Below are 20,221 nucleotides of genomic sequence, written 5' to 3'. Positions count from 1 at the left end.
CCAGGCAGAACCAAGCAGGGTGCATCGATCCCCCACCAAATCTAGAAGCTCCTTGTGCAAGGGTTTTGCTTTTGGGTCAGCAGCAACTTCATCCCCAGAGAAGGTGTTCCATTCCCAAAACACGCTGACTTTGGGGGAGCACCCCCATTAGACAGAATGCCTTGGTGCTGCTGAGTTTCCCTCAGACGGATCAAGGATCTCTAGCTGTGCCCTCAGAGAGCATCTGAGCAGCCAGCCCCTGAAAGGGTACGTCTCCTGTGGTTGAAAGGATGCCATCCCCATAAATGGAAGTGGCCATAAGAGTGTGAGTTTACCCAGGTCCCCTGTACTTAAAAGGAGTTAAGTTCTCTTTGCAGCTAGCATGGGGGCTGGAACTGGCAGCCTTGCTCTCTGGAGGTCCTAGGTTCAAATTCACTTGTTATAAAACTCCTGTTCAAGCCAGCCTCTTTCCGCTCACACAACAGCTGTCAGCAGCCTGAAAGGTTGGGGCCATGTTTCTCAGAATTGTTACGTTGTCAAGCAATTAATCCACCCTGGGGCGTCTCGTGAAGTCCTGAGTGTGATGCTGGAGATTCTGCTGCTGTTTACAGTACAAAATTTTCCAGAGAATAAGAGATGCAATGCTGACTTTGTGAACACTGTGCCTATGAGCTAGTGAAGGGATTCCTTCAATCAGAGAAATAACCCAGAAGTGTCACCAGATCTTAGAGTCAGGCCCTGGGCCTCCAGAAGGAGGGATTCTTTTGTCACATATATGCCCAGGGTCTTGTCCAGGGGAATGGGGGAAGACTTATTAGTACATTGTTATTGAATCGTCCCCAAAGAGATGGCTTTAATTAGACGGCACTTCCGGCTCCTGTTCTTTCTGCATGGCCTGAGACCTTACTTCCCATTGGTCACTGACCAGGTACATATTGTGAGCTCTCTGGGGACATGAAAATAAGATTTTAACATTTTTAATGGGATGCATGAGCCTGAGACCCAGCAGCTGATTGTGCTGTGCCCCCCTTACAAAACGTCACATCACCCTGAAGGGGCCCGCCACCCACTTTGCTCACCACTGAATTAGGAGACCTAAACAGTGCAAGCTCTGGTCTTGCCATAGCATCTCCAGCTCCCAGGAACTGACCTACTGAGAGAGGTGTCGAGATCACATTGTTTCAGCCCTCAAATCGGATCCTTGAGGCATTAAGAGACCCTGAAAATGACAGCATGATAAAGCCGAGCCCATTGTCATCATGATCACTGCCAGGGCTCAGTTTTGTTTAGTTTTTGATGTTTCAATTATTGTTTATTTAATATTGTCCTTTAATTGCCTGTGTAGCATTCTCATGGGCTGGGTGTGTGTAGGTGTGGTGTGTCATGAATAAAAATGATTTACTCTAGAATTATTTATTATTCTGATTGTTGCCTTTGTGAAATTCCACACTATTAGCCTATGCAAATAAAGCACAATGGAAAAGCATAGAATTCTGTAGTACCTACGTCTGGGTATGCCATGTCACTTAAAGAGAGCAAGTGTTAACCTGCATTGCTCTATCAGAGTCAATGGTGAAAAAAGGATTAATCCACGGGAGTTATTGCAATTCATGGCAGCTGAAGAGCCATCCCTAAATATTAAAGTAAAGCCCTTTGTTGCAGTGTATGGACTACCATGTACACATTACAAGCAGTCACATGAAATGCTAGGGGCTGCCTGGCCTTGCTTGTCAGCTAGCATGCTTTGTAGGAAAGTGTACAATCTGTGTCCTCAGCAGTCACTCTGCAAAAAGCCCCAGCTTGTGATTAGGTGGGGGGAGTCGTGGCTGTTTCAGGGCGAAACCTGCATTGACTATCTCTTTTGGGCTTCTCGTATGTTATCGCTCCAGATTCTAAGAAATAAAGTACTGATATAGCAAGATTCCTGAAAGAGTATTGTATGTTTTTATCTCACTTTTCTGGGTATAGGCTACACAACTAACATTTTCTAACACTAAACACATCTCTGGGGCGGCAGTTACCTTCCCTCAGCCAACATATCTTATCGTCTTTCCTGTTAGTGTAGTTGGCAGGGTGGCTGTAAAACTACAAGCAGGATTAAAAGTCAAAAGCTACAGTCTCTCACAGTCTTCTAGTGGATGGTCTTCAGAGTCCAGTGAGGCTTCTGCAAATAGGTACTATTGATTTGACTAATATTTTTCATGGCTGTTTTCAGCAAAATAACATAACATCTACAAGGCTGTCTGCTTTAACAAAAGACTAAAACCTGTAATGTTTTAAAAACAAAGTGCATAAGAAACAGTGAGCCAGATGCTCAGCTGGTGTAAGTGAGCACTGCTCCATTGCCTTCACTAGCTGTCTTTTTCATGCTGGGCTTCTATGGAGATCTGCCAGCTCACAGTAACTGAGGAGCTGGCTAGCAGAACTTAATGCAGGGGTCAGCAATCTTTCCAAAGTGGAGTGCTGAAATTTGACCTTTAGAGCTCTTTATACAGCCCAAGTGCCAGTGATACTTTTTAAAGTCACTAATAATCCTACTTACTACAGCTTCATTCATAAATAAATTAAGATGCAGACCATTACCGTTTGGTGGTTGGTAGTATTAGCTGGTCTTTTGTTAATCCAAAGCTGGTCTTTGAGAAAGCTCCCAGCTCCATGGGGGGTGGAAGGGTAGGACTGAGCTCCTGACTCATGTGCCGATGAAAATTGGATCATGCGCCATTCTTGGCACATGTGCTGGGGGTTGCTGATCCTTGACAATGTCTGTGCACGAACAGCTGGGTAGTTCTGGAACCCTTTGAATCTCAAGGAGTTCATTTCTGTGTCTGAGTTGGAACATCAGACTCATCTCTTGTATTGTCACTCCCCTGCCCGGGGGGAGCAGATGTTTGGAGCTTTGCAGGTTGACAGCTCATTGGAGCTCACAAACAGCCAATGTATATTCATAGTGTAACTTGTGTATTTTACACTAGTCCTTGAACAGAAGTCGTCCCAGAGAGCAAGCAGGCAATCCCTTCTTTCAAGCAGAATCCCCAGTGGCAGACCTCAGGAAGCTCTTCTGCCCCAAGAATTGCTTGCAGCTAGAGAGATTAAGACAGAGAGCAGACTGCCCTGTCCTAAAACAAAACCACATCACAAAACTAACAACAGTTCAACATTTCTTCATCTGGTGCAGCGTTCACACTGAAGAAAAGAAATGTAAGACCCCTGTAACAGAGCCATTTGAGGGCTCCTCCAACTATAATGCTATTAAACCTGGAGTGCATTTTGCACCCTAGTTGAGTGTTATTGATGGCTGTGAATCATGCATGGCAAGCTAGACAGGAGATGGGCATGTCTACACTACCACTTTACTGTGCTGTAACTTTCTCTCCCAGGGGCGTGAAGAAACATCCCTTGAGCACAGCAAGTTACAGCACTGCAAAGCACCGGTGTAGGCAGTGGTACAGTGCTCGGAACCATGCTCCCCTGGCTATTGCTGTGACCACACCATTGTATTTAAGGCCAGGTATACAACAGCCCTTACAGTCGACTGTAGATACCTAAGTCCAGCTACAGCAATCACGCGGCATGAATTGACTTATCTACAGTTGACTTACCTGGCCATCCTCACTGAGGGAGGTCAACGGGAGAAACTCTCCCAATAGTTTGATTTCACACATCCTGACTATGCACATGAAATGGAACCCTGGAAGATTGATCCTGATTGGGTCAATCTAGCAGGTAGTGTAGCTGTACCCTAAGCTGCACTTTAATTTTAGAAGCATAGATAAAACCTCTGGAGACCTTCTCTAAGGATAATTCCCTTTACGGCACACACATGGCATTTTTAATTCCTCCTTCATCCTTGTGATGAGTCATTGCCTATATTGTAAGCAAGTGTTTTCTATTGAAAGCAACTCAGTGCAATGAGCAGCAGGTACGTCACACACATACATGTGAGGTGCGGTGCATGTGGATATGTGTGATGGTGGGAATCACTGCTTGATCTGCAGCAAGGACTGAGTAGCTGTGTCTACACGTGCACGCTACTTCGAAGTAGCGGCACTAACTTCGACGTTAGGCGGCGAGACGTCGAAGTCCCTAACCTCATGAGGGGATCGGAATAGCGCCCTACTTTGATGTTCAACGTCGAAGTAGGGACCATGTAGACGATCCGCGTCCCGCAACGTCGAAATTGCCGGGTCCTCCATGGCAGCCATCAGCTGTGGGGTTGAGAGATGCTCTCTCTCCAGCCCCTGCGGGGCTCTATGGTCACCGTGGGCAGCAGCCCTTAGCCCAGGGCTTCTGGCTGCTGCTGCTGCAGCTGGGGATCCATGCTGCACGCACGGGTCTGCAACCAGTTGTCGGCTCTGTGGATCTTGTGTTGTTTAGTGCAACTGTGTCTGGGAGGGGCCCTTTAAGGGAGCGGCTTGCTGTTGAGTCCGCCCTGTGACCCTGTCTGCAGTTGTGCCTGGCACCCTTATTTCGATGTGTGCTACTTTGGCGTGTAGACGTTCCCTCGCAGCGCCTATTTCGATGTGGTGCCGCGCAACGTCGAAGTTGAACATCGATGTTGCCAGCCCTGGAGGACGTGTAGACGTTATTCATCAAAATAGCCTATTTCGATGTTGCTACATCGAAATAAGCTATTTCGATGTAGGCTTCACGTGTAGACGTAGCCAGTGAGTGACAAAAGATGGTCACAAGTTTAATCCCTTTGCCACTCTGGCCCATGTGCTTTGCTGGGCTCTGCTCCTGGAAGGGAGAGGAAATGCTCCAGAAAGTTGTTCCCTGTTCCTCCAACCTTGAATGCTTTCCAGGCTGCACATGCAGCATTCACTCTTCCCAATGGAAAGGGTCACCTTTAATCAGCAGCGGTGAGGGCAGAGTCGCACGCACATTGCAAAAGGAGACCATATGCATCCTGGGGTGGAACATGGGTATTGGGGAGGGAAACAGGGGTTGACCTAAAAGCTACTGGGGAGACACAGCTCCAGCTACCTCTAAGCCAACCACTAGAATCCAGCCCATGACAGCGGTGGCCAAACACTGTTGCCATTCAATGGCTGTCCCTTTACCTGCATAACATGAACTGTGGGGCATTGTGGGGAAGCTGCTACACACTGAGCCTCTCTAATACAGCACCATCTGGTCCAGCAAAGTCTGTGGTCCAGCATGATTTTAGTTAGCTGGATGTCCACTTATCCTGGGTGTGGCCAAATTTCTCATGGTCCCGTAAAGTCTATTTTCAGCCACCAGTCCTGGCCCTCAGCGTCCTGTGCTGTTAATTAGCTGTAATTTACCCCTAAATGTCTTCCAAGAGCTCAGTAAGCAGTGCAAGTATTGGTAATGCTGCTCGACAATACTGACTTCCTGTGATTTGGTAAATTCTCTCGTTCGGTACCGGTCAGGTTCCATGGGTGCTGGACTAGAGAGGTTCAGCCTTTAGTATCTGGGGTGGATGGAGACTGGCTGGGGCCAGCACCACCAAAGTGCAGGTCTGCATCTCTTTTGCAAAATGCAAACTTCTCTTCAGCCACCTCCAGGCCTTCCTACTCTTCACCAACTCTGTAAAACACCTTATCTTCTTTCCAGGGGTCGAACTGGGCTTGACATTCACCCCTGTGCAGAGGGCCCTTCGGACCAAAGGGAGACAAATCTGCGAAACAGGCCTTGTGACCAAGTGTTCATCACAGAGATGATTTCATCCTGCTGATGGCTGGTCAGAGAATGAAGGCAGAAGAATATTGGGGAATTTTTTTGAGGGGAACTGCTCCCTTTGACTAAACATTCATGCTGCATCCCAGCTATCCTTGGTTCTATCCCCATCCTGAGGATAAACAGAATAGTTTGTTCTCCCAAAGGCTTCACCAGCACAAGACTCAGAGAAAGAAAGGTGTCAAATTGCTGCAGGGAGCAATGAATTCACCTTTTATACGTGCACAGAAATAAACCACAAGCAGGAGAAAACGCAGGGCACTTTCATCTCTCTTACAGACGTTGCTAATCGCTGCACTTCAGTGGTGTTTGGAACAAATATATTTTCAGTGGAAATTCAATGACATAGCTTCAGCAGTTGGAGGTAGGTGAGGTACAAGATGAGTTCAAATCATCTCATCAGCCCCGCACTTCTCACTCTTGGAAACAAATAGATTGTGGATGAATCAAAAAAGCATGAATGCCCATCAGGGTTCAAGGCCTCAGTAGCGAAGTGTTGAAGGGAGGAAGATGAGTCTTCTGGCTCAGCCTTGACTTTCCCCTGTCAGTTTGCTCTCAATTTCAATTCTCTCTGGGGCAGAAGGCAGATGCAAGATGAGGCCAAGTCGCTTTGCCTCCTGGAAACTTTGGCAGGGGGAATTTCCCAAATTTTCCCAGACTCATGAGCATGCACGCATAGTAAATATGTCTCCGCTTTTTAGGCTTTTGGGACAATTATGTCCCAATGTTAACAGTTCCCAAATTAATCTGAGTGTACATGAAAAATAACAAAATCCTGCTCTTATATAGCACTTTCCATCTGGAGATCAGTGAGCACTTTATAAAGGCGGTCAGAAATATTATCCTCTTTCTACAGATAGGGAAATTGAGGCACGGAAACTTTCTTAAGGTCACTTAGTAGGGATGAAGCAGAACTGGAATAAAACTCAGGCTGCCCAAGACCAAGATAAGTGGAGCACATAGTGTCTTTTGTTATATGGACGTATTTTTGCTTCATGCCTGCATTCTGTATCTGCTTTGTTTTCCTTTGAAGACACAAACCAGCAAACAGGGATATTTGTCATGTTGTATGAATTTGTCTTTTTAATACCTAAAGTCCCTGAAAAGTTCCTGTACACTCACTGGCACAGAAGAACAAATGCTTGGAATTTAATAACACGCACAATGCAACTGTCTCAGAAGGCAGGACAAGGAAAAATATCCCCCAGCTGCATGTTAGTGAAGTATTGTGACTGTCTTTGCAAAGGCTGCCCTATGGCTGCGTCAGTCAAAAGGTTAGCTCTTCTTTGCCAGCACTTGCTAGAGTCACATCATTTAGTAGCAGAGAGGTAGCCATCTTAGTCTGTATCTTCGAGAACAACAAGAAGTCCTGTGGCACCTTATAGACTAACAGATATTTTGGAGCATAAGCTTTCGTGGGGAAAGACCTGCTTCGTCAGATCCATTTAGTAGCATGCAACTTCCCTGTCATGCTTCGTCTTGGAACTTTTAAGCCACGGTCCAAGCTCAGTCAGTCTCCACCCTCCAGGTTCAGTTGACTGTTTTGTACCTTTACTTCTTGTTCTGAGCTGTTCAATAGCATGGCTCCAAGCTTTTAAACAGCTGCTGTCTTCTGGCCCTCAGCTAGCTAAGTTTCACTGGTGGGTGGAGGAACATAAACATTAAAGATGGACCTGGTCATACATACTAAGGTCAATACTGAACACTTCTCCACAGTTTTACTGCCAATGCATAAGCCGGTCTTTGGCAACAGAGCTTCCATGTTTCTTAGACTGTTCCATGGTTTCATGGCTTTGTCGAGGCAAAGTGATCCCTGAATATATGGGGCCATGTCTCCAGTTGTGTATCCATGTTTATCAGCTCTTTTGACATCATTGGAGTTACACCAGTTTCCACCAGCCTGGAGAGAGTTTGGGGGAGCTTATGGGATTGAAGGTGCTCTGAAAATTCAAGGCATTGTCCCCATTGCTACTGTGGAGGTTTGGAGCTGGAAGCCTTAAGTGGACATACAGAATAATATACTTGAAAAAGTACTTACAGACCACGGTAGCCAGTGCTTTATAGTTACGTCCCTGGACGAGAATAGGGCATGCTAAACCATGGCCCATCTAGTCCAATAATATCCAGTACGGTGACTTGTGCACAGCAAAATACTATGGCTCCTGCTAGGTCACACATTGCTGGCATCCCTGCCTCCAGTCCCAGCTGCTGATTCACCCCCTTAATCACGGGTGAAAGTAACTTAAATTTCCTGTAGGTTAAATTTCCTGTATCACAACCCCTCATGGTGGAGCCCTCAGGGCAGGAGGTTGGGGGAGTTGTGATATGACAGTACCTATAACAATTAAAATGTGGGGTGGTTAAAAAGCAAGGCAATTAAGGAGAGAAGTAATCCACAAAAGGTGGGAGGGAGTAAAGCATCAAAACAAATGAGCAGGGATGGACAGAAAGTGTGTTTGTATCACCAAAGGAGTGATACCTCCTTATCTGGAGCTGCAGTGGGGTGAGATAACAGGTCTGTCTGAAAGAATGCAGCTGTCTTTCCCATGCCAGTGTTTCATATGCCTGCCAGAACAAAGAGAGATTGTTGGCATTGAGTCACATGATAGCATCATTGTTCCAGGAGGGTTTTTTTCCCCTTCATATCTGTGTGTGTCACTGACAGAGAACTATTTTCATGGAAAGCTGCAGCTAAGATTTAGGACATATTGTTCCCTTCCTGATCCTTATCTTCCCAGGATGTAGGAGGACACCCACTCCCAGCCCACTGTGTGCATATTGGAGAGGGGGCAGATGGAGCCTGTTGTTGCATCCCTAGAAATGCCTCGCAAACAGACAGAGCTTTCAACTGGCTAGTCCAGCAAGCCCAACCCATAGACACCCTTGGACTAGCATGTAGAGGTGTGCCATCACAGCGTGCCTTCTGGCAAGTCTAACAGGCACATTCTGAAACACAGGCCTGGCTGTGCTTCTGTGAGTTCTAAAGGACCACCATCAAGCCCTAAGCTGGTCCTCTGTGCTTTAACTTGACCAGGCTGGCACATTATAAAGTACAACTTATCATGTCTACACTACAGTTTCAAAAGTTGTGGGTTACAGTCAACCAGCTATCGTGATCTCAAAATCCCTCTTAAAAGCCTAGGCAAGATAAGACCTTTGGGGCAGGGTTAAAACAGGCTTCCTTCTAATTTTTTCCACCCATGGGCAGAAAAATTGTGTTATGTGCGCTAAGGTATATGAGTATGTGCACACACATGCTGCTGGCTGTGGGCACACTGGTAACCAGTGGGGCAGCAACTGAATCTCTGCTGGGCAGGTGCCCAAGTGCTCGGCTTACCAGGGAACACTGGTGTGAATGTCCCCAGGCTCTGAAACCTGACTAGGAAGGGATAGTCTCCCAGTCTGGGCTCAGGCCTTGAGCATACATGCCTACACTCCTACTGCTACACAAACCCACAAGCCTAATTCAGCTGACTGGGGCTCCTAGATTCACTGCCAGGGGGTGCGTTTGGTTTTTTTCATAGGAGACATACCCCTCAAGGGTGTCAATTGGCTGTTCTTGAGTGTCACAGTGCTACAGGGCTGTGAAGAGCGAAGAGTGAAACAAAAGGGGTCATTGGATTCTTGCCACCAAAACCGCTGTGCTAAGACAAACCCTGTGGTGTCCACCCAGCTGAAAGCACTAAACCTAGTCCTTTGCCCCCAGAAGTGATGAGAGCTTTCCACTCGCACTGAAGTCAATGGGGACTGAGAGTGTTAAACACTCCACATACCAAGAAACACTGAGGAGGTCAATTAGCCTTAAACAAGATCTCCTTGGTCTGCTTGTCACTGCAGAGTCTGTGCAGTGCCAACAACCGCCGAAGCCTGTCAGGCAGGGTTGTGTCTGCCGGGAAGGTTTCTCCACATTAGCTTGTGTTCAGTGAGAAACTGCAGAAGAGGAAGGAAGGAAACGCACCCTCAGCTCGATTCCCCGTTGAGAACAATGCACAGCGCCGTCAGCAGCTCGCTGCACAAGGACAGCCACTTTCAGGAGCACATGAGGCAGCTGGTGCGCCTGTCCTGTGTGCCAGCTGCACCACGCCACTGAGAGGTTCAAAAGAAACATGGCACATTCCTGCCGGGGGAAGCTCAGGAGCCAAATGAGAGCTGACGTCAGAGCTCTGTGAATCTCAGGGAGACAAGCGAGCAGCAAGGGAGAGGACCTGGGCGCTGCCATGCAGCAGAGCAGCCCACCTAGCTAGATCTCCTCTTCCTGCCAAACCACAGCAGACTGCTGATGTGCAGCGGAGCCAACAGCCACTGTGGGCCTAGGGGCAAAGTGCTGGGGGAAGTACTCCATGGCCCAGCAGGGGTGGAGCCAAAGGTAGTCAGCCCTTAGGGCTGCCAGGAGCACAGTGCTTTCCCTCCTCCTGACCTCAGAAGCCCCCCAGAGTGCCAGGCCCCTGAGAAATGCTGAGAGCCTGTGCAGCTGCCCCCCTCTCCCCGCATCGGTGGGTATGCTGATCTGAAAAGTCTGTTGCATCCAAAGTATCTAGTCTATTACACAGCCTTGTTCAGTGGTGAACACCTGCCTGATGTTACCAGGGAATGAGAAGGATGAATCCTAGACAGACCCTCTGTCGAATGCTGCTCTCTCGCAGAGCTGGGGACTTGTGCTGGTTTTGATCCTGCTTGTAGAGGACTGCACATTTTTCAGAAAGGGTTTAAACTTTGATGAAAAACCTTCCCCTTGAAACTTTTTCCCAGCAAGTTCTCGATCGAGAATTCAAGCCACAGATTCCCTTGTAAAAGGCATTTCAAAATTTGGCAGCTCTGGTGCCAGATACACTTACCCACAGTAATGTAACTAACTACAGTTTCACATTATAACTGTGGGGTTGTTTCTTTTTTTCTAAGGGATTATCCCATGATTCCCACTTCATCTCCAAGAAGGACTTACCACCAAGGTCTAGCGCAGGACCAAATGTGCAAATCTTTACTGACAGAGTTAAAAGCCTAACCTCACAAGCTAGCAGTCGTATCAGGCTATTATCCTGCATGTGGTTCAGCTTGCAGAACGGCACCCAAGGTACAAACTTAGGACTCCAAGATTGAGTTTAATTTTATTGAGAAATAGTAAAGGATGGGCCCTTTCCTCACGTGTCTGACTATGTAAATACATTGCTCCTATGATGTTTCATCGCTTCACAAGATGTAAAATCCCAAGCTTGCTGTTTCCCAGAGCCGGTTTTAGAGAAGCTGGGTGGGAAGGCGAGGTGGGTGCCCAGTAAAACAGGAAACCAGGCATGGGAGAAGAGAAATCTGACCTCTGTTTGCAGTGGTTTCACTCTGATGCATGAAGTTGACATGCTGGGGTCATGCATGCATGCATGTGTGTGTGTATGAGTAGCTCTGGAGAAAGGAGAAGGTTGTTGTGAAAGGATCTTATTTTCTCTGCAGCAAAGGAGTCACAGCAGTCCAGCAACCTGATTGTTTGAATTTAGGGCAGGAAACAGATGCTGCCTGACTGAGGAAACATCTGAGGACAATATGTGCATTTTGCAGTACCCAGGCCACCACTGATGTGGGAACTATTACACTGACAGTACTTTGGGCAGGTGCAGCTCAGAGGTCTACAGCACAGTTGCACCAGCATGTACCAAAGGGAGGCTGGCCCAGAGAGATTAATTGATTTTATTTCCTCTCTGCCTCACAAGATGGCTGATGCCTCAGAACTGGAACCTGCCTATTTTCTGTCCCCAGGTTCATGACTGATGTGCAGGTTTTAAATCCCCCATCTGTACTGGCTTTCTTATAGTGTGTGGTTCTGGGAGCACCAGAAAGAGGGTAACCACTGTTTAACCACACCAGAAGAGAAAGCCTTGGTCCCAAAAGGCTTTTCCACTAAGAAAACCTAGAGATCTATGCATCCAACAAAGTGGGGTTTTGCCCATGAAAGCTTATGCTCCAATAAAACTGTTAGTCTATAAAGTGTTACAGGACTTCTCGTTGTTATTTTAGAGCTCTTTTAAAACTCTATTAAATTCTGTAGATGAGTTCAAATAAAGCCCTATGGAAAAATTATCAGTCTCTGTGACATACTATGGGACTTTCCCATAAGCGTAGACAATACTGTAATAAGAAACAGACAGTACCAATCCACCATCATGGCTTTCTTGGGTAATTCATACTGGCTAAGCCTAGTCCTAGTGTACCCACACCATTCTGCTCAAGTGTTGGACTCCCTTCAGTTCTGTTTCACTCACCAGCCTCCTGATTGCCTTTGAACTCTGAAATGAGAAATTCAACAGAGCAGAAGGAGTTGGCTTTAGTGACAGTCCCTCACGCCTTGGCATGCAGAGTGATGTTCACTCTTTAGCGAAATACCAGGATGACACTTTGCAGGCTTTGTAGCTTCACTGCCTAAAGAAGCGGCTGCCTGAAATAGAATGGAGAAGACAAAAGAGAGCACCCTTACAGGAAGGAGTAGTTTAGAGGGGAAAATGATATCTAGGGCCAAAGTCAGCCCTGGCATCAACCGGGCATTAACAGGCCACACCCTGGAAGAGCTTAGCCACTGCAATTGAAATCGAATGGATAGATCTTATTACTTTCTATCACAAGCCTCAGAATTGCTAATTCTTTTCATTTGTTTGTTTACTTATTTCTATTACTATAATGCTCCAGACCAGGACTGATTGTGTTAGGTGCTGTGCAAGAACATCACCACCACCTTCCCCAAAGCACTTACAGTCAAAGGGTTTGTCTATATTTACTGGGAGAACAACGCTATCACAGTGGGTCTTCCCGGGTTCGATTTCACCCACCTAATGGGGATGTGCGAAATCGAACAATCAGAGTTTGACAGTCGACCCCTGTACTCCTCAATTTTGTGAGGAGTAAGGGAGGTTGACAGGAGCATTTCTCCCATCAACCTCCTTCAGTCAGGATGGCCAGATAAGTCGATCCTAGATACGTTGATTGCAGCTACCTAACCAGCCACCTAAGCATTGCCTATTTTTTATAGGCATCACAGCTAGGGGAACCTTTGAAGATTTAATCAGTTCATAAAACTTATAGGAAACTTTGTCTCTCCTGATTGGTTTGCTTCAGGAAGGTGCTGACATCTTGTGGCTATTTTTCAGAAAGATTCACCATAATTTTTAATAGTAACAAGGAGGAAGCCGTGCTAGTCTATACACTATCAAAACAAAAAGCAGTCAAGTAGCACTTTAAAGACTAGCAAGTCTTTGAAGTGCTATTTGACTGCTTGTTGTTTTCATAACTTTTAAAAAATTGTAACTAGTTGTTTTTCCATTCCTTGGTTAGCAGTGAGATTTACAGTTGCTTTGGATAGACTAGTGGAAAGTAGCCTCACTCTGTACAGTGCATGGCTGAGATTTTTCAAAACTACCTAAGGGATCTAGATGCCAGATGCTCATTAAGTGTCCAAATTCCCTTGAAAGCTCTGAAAATCTCAACCCATATTGTTATCTCTGATAACATATTGTTATCTCTCTGCTATGCTCACCCTGATCATTTTTTTTTCTGATTTGTCCACCTTGATTACTATTTTTGTTTCTCTGTGCCTTAAATACTGAGTCTGTTCTGGTATGGCTATGCTCTGGAGAAGTGGGTCTGTCCCACGAAAGCTCACCTAATAAATTTTGTTAGTCTTTAAAGTGCTACTTGACTGGTTTTTTGTTTTCATATTGTTATCTGTGTAGCATCATGCTGTGCTGGCCACTGATTAGCAGGTCTAAGCAATATGCAAAGTCTGGAATCTGAGAACAAATTTTCAAAAGTGCTTAGTTTTCCAGGACCAACTTGTGATATGGAGGGCTGGATAATGAAGTGCCGAGAACCTGCCTTTCTAGTAATGGGATTTTGGTTGCTCAGCAGCTTTCAGAATCGAGCCTATATTGGTGCTTTAGCGGCTAGTCACCAAAAAACTCAGGAACCAAAATCAGTGACTACTTGTGACCTTAATGTAATGGTCACCATCCTTTAGAAACCAAAGAATCCTCTACATCCAGGGCTCAGTAACCAATAAGATGAGGTAGACCAGGCTTTCCACTAACTGCATCCAGGAGCAGACAGTTGTAGAACCTGGATCTGAGCTTTATGGATCTGCCTTCTCAGTCCTTGCTCCTTCGGACACATCTGTCTGTCTATGGGTACTTGTGGAGGACACAGGGCTTTGGTAGGTGAACATTGAACTGGATGCAGCATTTATAAACTTGATGATTAAAAAATATAAAAACAAATACTCTTTGTCAGCTTTCAGCTGGTTTATGCCCACCCCACTGTCCATTACATCAAAACCAGAGATGAATCTAGATCAAGGCCAGAACAGGGCAGCTTATTGACTATTGTTTTTTTCATGGACTGCTGATGTGTGAAAGGGTGGTAAAGCTTGAGTTGCTCGTCTGTGTGTGTGGAAAGGGAGGGGGATGTAAAGACATGTCAGGGTTTTAAGTTTCCTAAAGCAGGGGAGAGTAAACTTTTTAAATGGGGCCTCACTTTCTGTCCCTGCAAGTAGCAGGGCCCCCAACCTGTCTAATGCAATCCAAACGGATGGAAATTTTGGTTATGTTCACATGAAAAAAAAAAAAAACCCTTTTGGCACATGTAAGAAAATAAGTCTGACAAATGTGAAAGCTTTATGAATTGGTATAGAAACGTGAGCACACAGACTTAAAAACAGTCACAGATTTCAACATTTTTAATGAGATGACTGAGTCTGGGACTCAGCAGCCAATCATGCTGTGCCCCCTTATGAAATTCCATGCCCTCCCGCCACTTTTCTCACCCCTGTCCAGAAACAATAGATATCAAATGTCTTGACTTGGGTGAGGCTGTTGATACGGTCTCACATGATCTCCTTGCGATGGGTTGGAACTCCTGGGATGTCACCTGAGATACTCAGACATCACTGAGCCCCTCTCCCTCAGCCAGTCTTGAGCCCTATGATTTGGTCTCGCTAAGCCAGGCTTCCCAGCCTCTCCTATCAACAAACCATCAGCTCAGTCACGGCTAAGTAATAATTTCTCCACTCAAAGCAGCTCTGACTGCAGGCCACCAAACTTCATTATCTATAAGCATCTAAAATGCTTCTGTCTGCATTGCAGCTACATGCGTGTGAAGATGGCTTCCTAGCAGGTGTCGGCTAGATTTGGAAACAGTTACAGGCAATCTGATAAAAATTATCTCACCACCCTATGTTGCCGCAGAGCAGCAAGACACAGGCTCGCATGATGTTCTGGCCTCCCACTGACTGACTCTCAGTACTAAAAGGCCAAGCTCCCCAATATCTTAGAATGCCATCCCAGTTGGGACCAGCTTGCTAGGATCACAGGAATTGGCTGACTGTTCCCTATGCCAGATATTCCCCAGCATGTTGGACGCCAGCTTGGTGGAAGAGTCCACAACATTCTGGAGCAGTACGTGGGAAGTGAATGAGGTAATTATTACACTGTGCACCTAGGTGGGTCAGGAGCAGCTGGGATCAAACTTGAGACAGCTACATCCAAATAGCCAAGTCTCTATTGTCCAAACTGAAAGGCCTGGTTTTGTTAGCCAGGGCTGCAGCACCAGTGGAGGAAGTCAGAGCACCACATTGAGTAGGTTTGGGTTCTAGACTTATTTATATTATTATTAAGGTCAATGCAGCCACATTTTCAGCTTTCAGCTTGGCAAGGCTATCCTCCCTTAGTCTCCTCTTGTCTAAGCTGAAGAGTCCCAGTCTTTTTACTCTCTCTTTACATGGTCCCTATTCCAAACCCCTAAACACTTTGTTGCCCTTTTTCTGAGCCTTTTCCAATACCAAGATATCTTTTTTGATATGAGGCAACCACGTCTGTACTCAGTAGTCAAGCTGTGGGTGTACCATGGATTTATACAGAGGCAATAAGGCATTCTCTGTCTTATTCTCTGTCCTTTTTATAGTGATTAATCACCCAAAACCAACATATAACAAATAGAAAACAAGAGCCATCAATGCCAATTAATATAAATCAATTAAAACATATTGGAAGCTTGGAATTATAGGACACTGAAAAGGAAAACAAGACACAGGGAGAAATCTAGGGCTGCACAGGGAAAGATAATGAGCTGTCTTTCAAGTGTATTAGGACAAAGATGGAAATGGTAGAAATGTCAATACTAAGGCAGTAAAAGCAGAAGTGTTCAGTACAGTTTCTGTTCCATATTCCAAAAATCCTCATAAATTATTTTTATCAGATGATAACAAGACACCTTCTATTCCAGCTTAACTCAAGAGGACGTTACACAGCAGCTATGGTCAGTTTAGGCGGCTAGACGTTTTTAAAAATCAGCAGGTTTCCATCCATGGGCAGACTGAATTTTGTTCTGTGCACTAAGGCATATGGGGATGTTCACCACCAGTAGGCATGCACACTGCTGGCTGTGAGAGCTCTGCTAATCAGCTGGGAAGCACCTGAATCACTCCTGGGTGGCTGCCCAAGCACTCAGCTTACAAGGAAGGCTGGTCACAAGTAGAAGGTGATGATGATCTTGGAAATGGAGGGTTTCCTAACTCTAATTTAGTGTTTTCAAACAATCCCATCAAATTAGTAACACTACCCCATCTTTGTGGTGTTCTTCTCTGGGCCAGGCATAGCTCAATTCAATGTTGCCAGGAAATAAACCTATGTTCACCTCTCTTGCCTTCAGGCATACTCTTCCCTCACCACTCTGGCAGGTTTGCAATTTGTCCTACATGTGAACCAACACTTTGATCCATATCAACCCACTTAGTGCTGCATGGTGCAGCATAAAATAATGTGAGATGACGCCAGTCTCAGCAGGCAAAAAGGAGGGTGGCTTTGCCCATACTCAGTTTTTACTTATAGCTGGGCAGGCAAGCAAACCATGTATCTATGCTGCCCGTCTGGGCTGGGGAAACCTGTACTGTGGTTGATGTTGTTGCTTATTCTCCAGACAGCTGGGCCCAGGACTTTCTGCAGCTTTGGGAAGTTTGTGGTGCTTACTTATAAGCTAATTCCTAGTATGCACACCTTGGCCACAGTTCTCCCATTGCCAGACTAGAGTCCAAGTGCTAGGAGAACATGAGCAGTAAGGATAAATGACATGTGATTTGATTTACATGTTCATTGCAAACCGGAACTCTGTCTTTGAATGTGGCTTATTCTCTGCTAAGGAGTCTCTGTTATGGCTCGCCATGCTACAAGGGCTTGATCCTAAATCTATTCATGTCGAAGGAACAGAGGTGATAGGGGTTCTCTAGGGACATGTTCCATTAGCTTTGGTGGGCTTTGCACCAAGCCCTTAAAGAATCACAAGCGCAACTCAGTGCAGCAGATAACAGCTAGACTAATGCCCATGATCTTTACTGTGATTTCACTGTACACTGGTCTGCTCTGAATTATACCTAGGTCCACCAGGAGTGACACACTGATTTCAGTGATGTTACACTCAGGATGAATTCGGTCCAGCATCTGTTTTTACTAGGAATGCCACGCAAAACTCTCTCTTTCTTCATTGCATTGTTTCCCAATGTCTTACCATTACAGATTCTGGGTTGATTTCACTTCCACATCACTGGTTCTGCTGCTAGGAACAATGTCAGCTCAGAGACAATGAATGTTTAAGGAAGAGAATGTCGTACACATTGCCTTCCAGTGATTATGTTCCAGTTCATTGCATGGCTCATCATTTAACGTAGAAAGATGAAAGCACTCCCTGGATGAGCTAGCAGTATAATATAGACCATTACAGTGCCAGCAGTTGAAGGTCAAACCTGGTAGTGGGAGCAGGGAGAATTAGAAAAGAGCTTGAAATATCAGTAGCGTTTGGGCTGGATTTCTGTTTTTTACTACCTGGACAGAAGTTTTGCATCTACAATAATTTTCACCCTGCCACTCTGCCCTTTTGCTGTGGTTTCTATTTGCCTGTTCTGAGGTAGCACGTCTATCTGTATGTGTAAGTATTCAGTTCCCAAAAAACACCAATTTAAGGGTCAGGCTAATGCTTTTCCATAACAAACTCATTTCAGCTTAGTTTAGTAATTCTTACTGAGATGTCACTCTCTCCCTAGCCGTGTCTACACGTGCACGCTACTTCGAACTAGGGGCACTAACTTCAAAATAGCGCCCGTCACGGCTACACGTGTTGGGTGCTATTTCGATGTTAACATCGACGTTAGGTGGCGAGACGTCGAAGCCGCTAACCCCATGAGGGGATGGGAATAGCGCCCTACTTCGAAGTTGAACGTCGAAGTAGGGACCGTGTAGACGATCCGCGTCCCGCAACATCGAAATAGCGGGGTCCGCCATGGCGGCCATCAGCTGAGGGGTTGAGAGACGCTCTCTCTCCAGCCCCTGCGGGGCTCTATGGTCACCGTGGGCAGCAGCCCTTAGCCCAGGGCTTCTGGCTGCTGCTGCTGCAGCTGGGGATCCATGCTGCACGCACAGGGTCTGCAACCAGTTGTCGGCTCTGTGGATCTTGTGTTGTTTAGTGCAACTGTGTCTGGGAGGGGCCCTTTAAGGGAGCGGCTTGCTGTTGAGTCCGCCCTGTGACCCTGTCTGCAGCTGTGCCTGGCACCCTTATTTTGATGTGTGCTACTTTGGCGTGTAGACATTCCCTCGCAGTGCCTATTTCAATGTGGTGCTGCCCAACATCAACGTTGCCAGTCCTGGAGGACGTGTAGACGTTATTCATCGAAATAAGCTACTTCGATGTCGCTACATCGAAATAAGCTACTTCGATGTAGGCTTCACGTGTAGACGTAGCTCCTCTCACAACTTCCTCATTCCCTGTTGCCTTCTTCTATTCCTTCTTTCCTTTTTCTTTTCATTGTCCCTGAACAATGCTGGCTCATTCTTCACCAGTTTCATGGTGGGGAGACCTTCCTGCATCTGGAGACCATGGTGATACAAGGAGAACTGAACAGAACTGTGCATTGCTTTCTGAACATGATCAGTTTTGAACTCATTCCAATGTTTAGTACTAAATGAGGTTCACAGCCTGGGGTTTTCTACTGAAAAGGCCTTGCCTCTGCCTTATGATAGGACCATCCTAGTCACAGCAGTGTCCCCACGTGCACATCTGCCTCAGAAGGCCAGCTCTGAAGGTTGGGGGGTCACTAAAATAGCTGGGCTCCCACCCATTCAGAGCCCTAGCTGAAGATTAACACACCAGGAACTGAAAGTTTATTTAATGTCATATGGGGAGCTGAAACCAAACAGAACATCTCGGTAACTTCCACTTTTCTGCCTCACTTCCTACAAAGAGTAGAAGTTGATTATCTAGAACCAGATGTGGTTGACTGACAAGGTTATTCTTATTTGAAAAAAGAGCTTGCAGCTCTGAAATAGAGTAAATGGAAAGTGACAACAGCTAGAGCAAGGGAAGGCAGGGGGAGTTTTGGCTGGACTGTTACAAAGTAAATTTCCAGAGTCGTTACTGAAGGAGCTACAGAAATGATATGTAGGAAGGAATCACTAGGGAGGGTCACAAGACATGGAGATCCAGGTGCAACTTATTCTTGTGCGATCGTAAAGGGGGCTAACAGCCAGTTAACTGCATAATTCTACTGTGACAAAGTTATGCACAGGAAGTTATTGTGAAGAAAGTCACTGGAGGAGCTGAGTTTTGGTTCTATTTGGAGTAAAATCTCACTCAGGCTTGTTCCTGTTGGTATTTTCTTCCTTCCAGCTATTCATCATGACAAACAGCAGCTGCTCTCCCAGTAGCCTGAATGCCGTTTACATCACCATTGAGTCCATTATTGGGATATTGGCAACTGTGGGCAACATCTTGGTCATCTGGGTGGTGAAGCTGAACCCAGCTTTTCAGACAAACACCTTCTACTTCATCGTCTCCTTGGCACTGGCTGATATAGCCGTGGGAATCCTCGTCATGCCACTAGCCATTGTGGTGAGCCTGGAAGTCATTACCAACTTCTACTCCTGCCTCTTCATGTGCTGCCTGATGGTGGTGTTCACCAATGCCTCCATCCTCTCTCTCCTGGCGATAGCGATCGACAGGTACTTGAGAGTGAAGCTGCCTACCAGGCAAGTCCATCAATTTTTAGGTTATTGTTCCTATTGCATGGTGTGTGTGGGGGGGTGTCAATTAATGCTCTTTTTAGTCCCTGCACCCCAGTTCAGACCTGGATACATGCTCCTCCTCCTCCTCCAACTTTCCCAGTACTCATACCCCTGTCTCATACCTGCCCTGAAACACCCAGGTTTTACAGTCTCTTCCCCTTGGTTTGGGAGATAGGCTAGGTGACCCCTTCAGAGCCCTCCCAGCTCTACCGTTTTATGATTCTGTAATTACAGAGGCTCCCTGCTCCCCTATCTATTTGAAGTGGCTTCTGATCAACCAAGTTTCTCATGCAATAAACTAGCTTTAAATGTGTGTTCCAAAAAGGGAAAGAGTATCTCTTAAAAAAAAACAGTTTAAGAGCAGTTCTTTGAGTGGTGCAGAGACTCTTATAGCTCTGCATCAGCAAAGCAGCTAGCGCAATGGAATCCTGATTACGTGCTACTGCAATATATATATATATATTTTA

At 46.0% G+C, this 20,221-nt stretch overlaps 1 protein-coding gene across 2 annotated transcripts in view; it reads left to right on the top strand.

The window, feature by feature from the left end:
- Positions 1–2,017: 2,017 nt before the first annotated feature.
- The window catches only part of ADORA3 (adenosine A3 receptor), a 35,906-nt gene continuing 17,702 nt past the window's right edge, over positions 2,018–20,221 (top strand). For both annotated transcript variants that reach the window (XM_074977718.1, XM_074977719.1), the window contains exons 1-2: positions 2,018–2,153; positions 19,360–19,718. In XM_074977718.1, the coding sequence (XP_074833819.1) occupies positions 19,369–19,718 (350 nt within the window). In that variant the 5' untranslated portion in view covers positions 2,018–2,153; positions 19,360–19,368. The remainder of the gene's footprint in view (positions 2,154–19,359; positions 19,719–20,221) is intronic.

The sequence above is a fragment of the Carettochelys insculpta genome, chromosome 26 (assembly GCF_033958435.1).
Source record: "Carettochelys insculpta isolate YL-2023 chromosome 26, ASM3395843v1, whole genome shotgun sequence".
Taxonomy (NCBI): Eukaryota; Metazoa; Chordata; order Testudines; family Carettochelyidae; genus Carettochelys; species Carettochelys insculpta.
The sequence above is the reverse complement of the archived record's forward strand: the minus strand, read 5'-3'. Positions and strand labels throughout refer to the sequence as shown.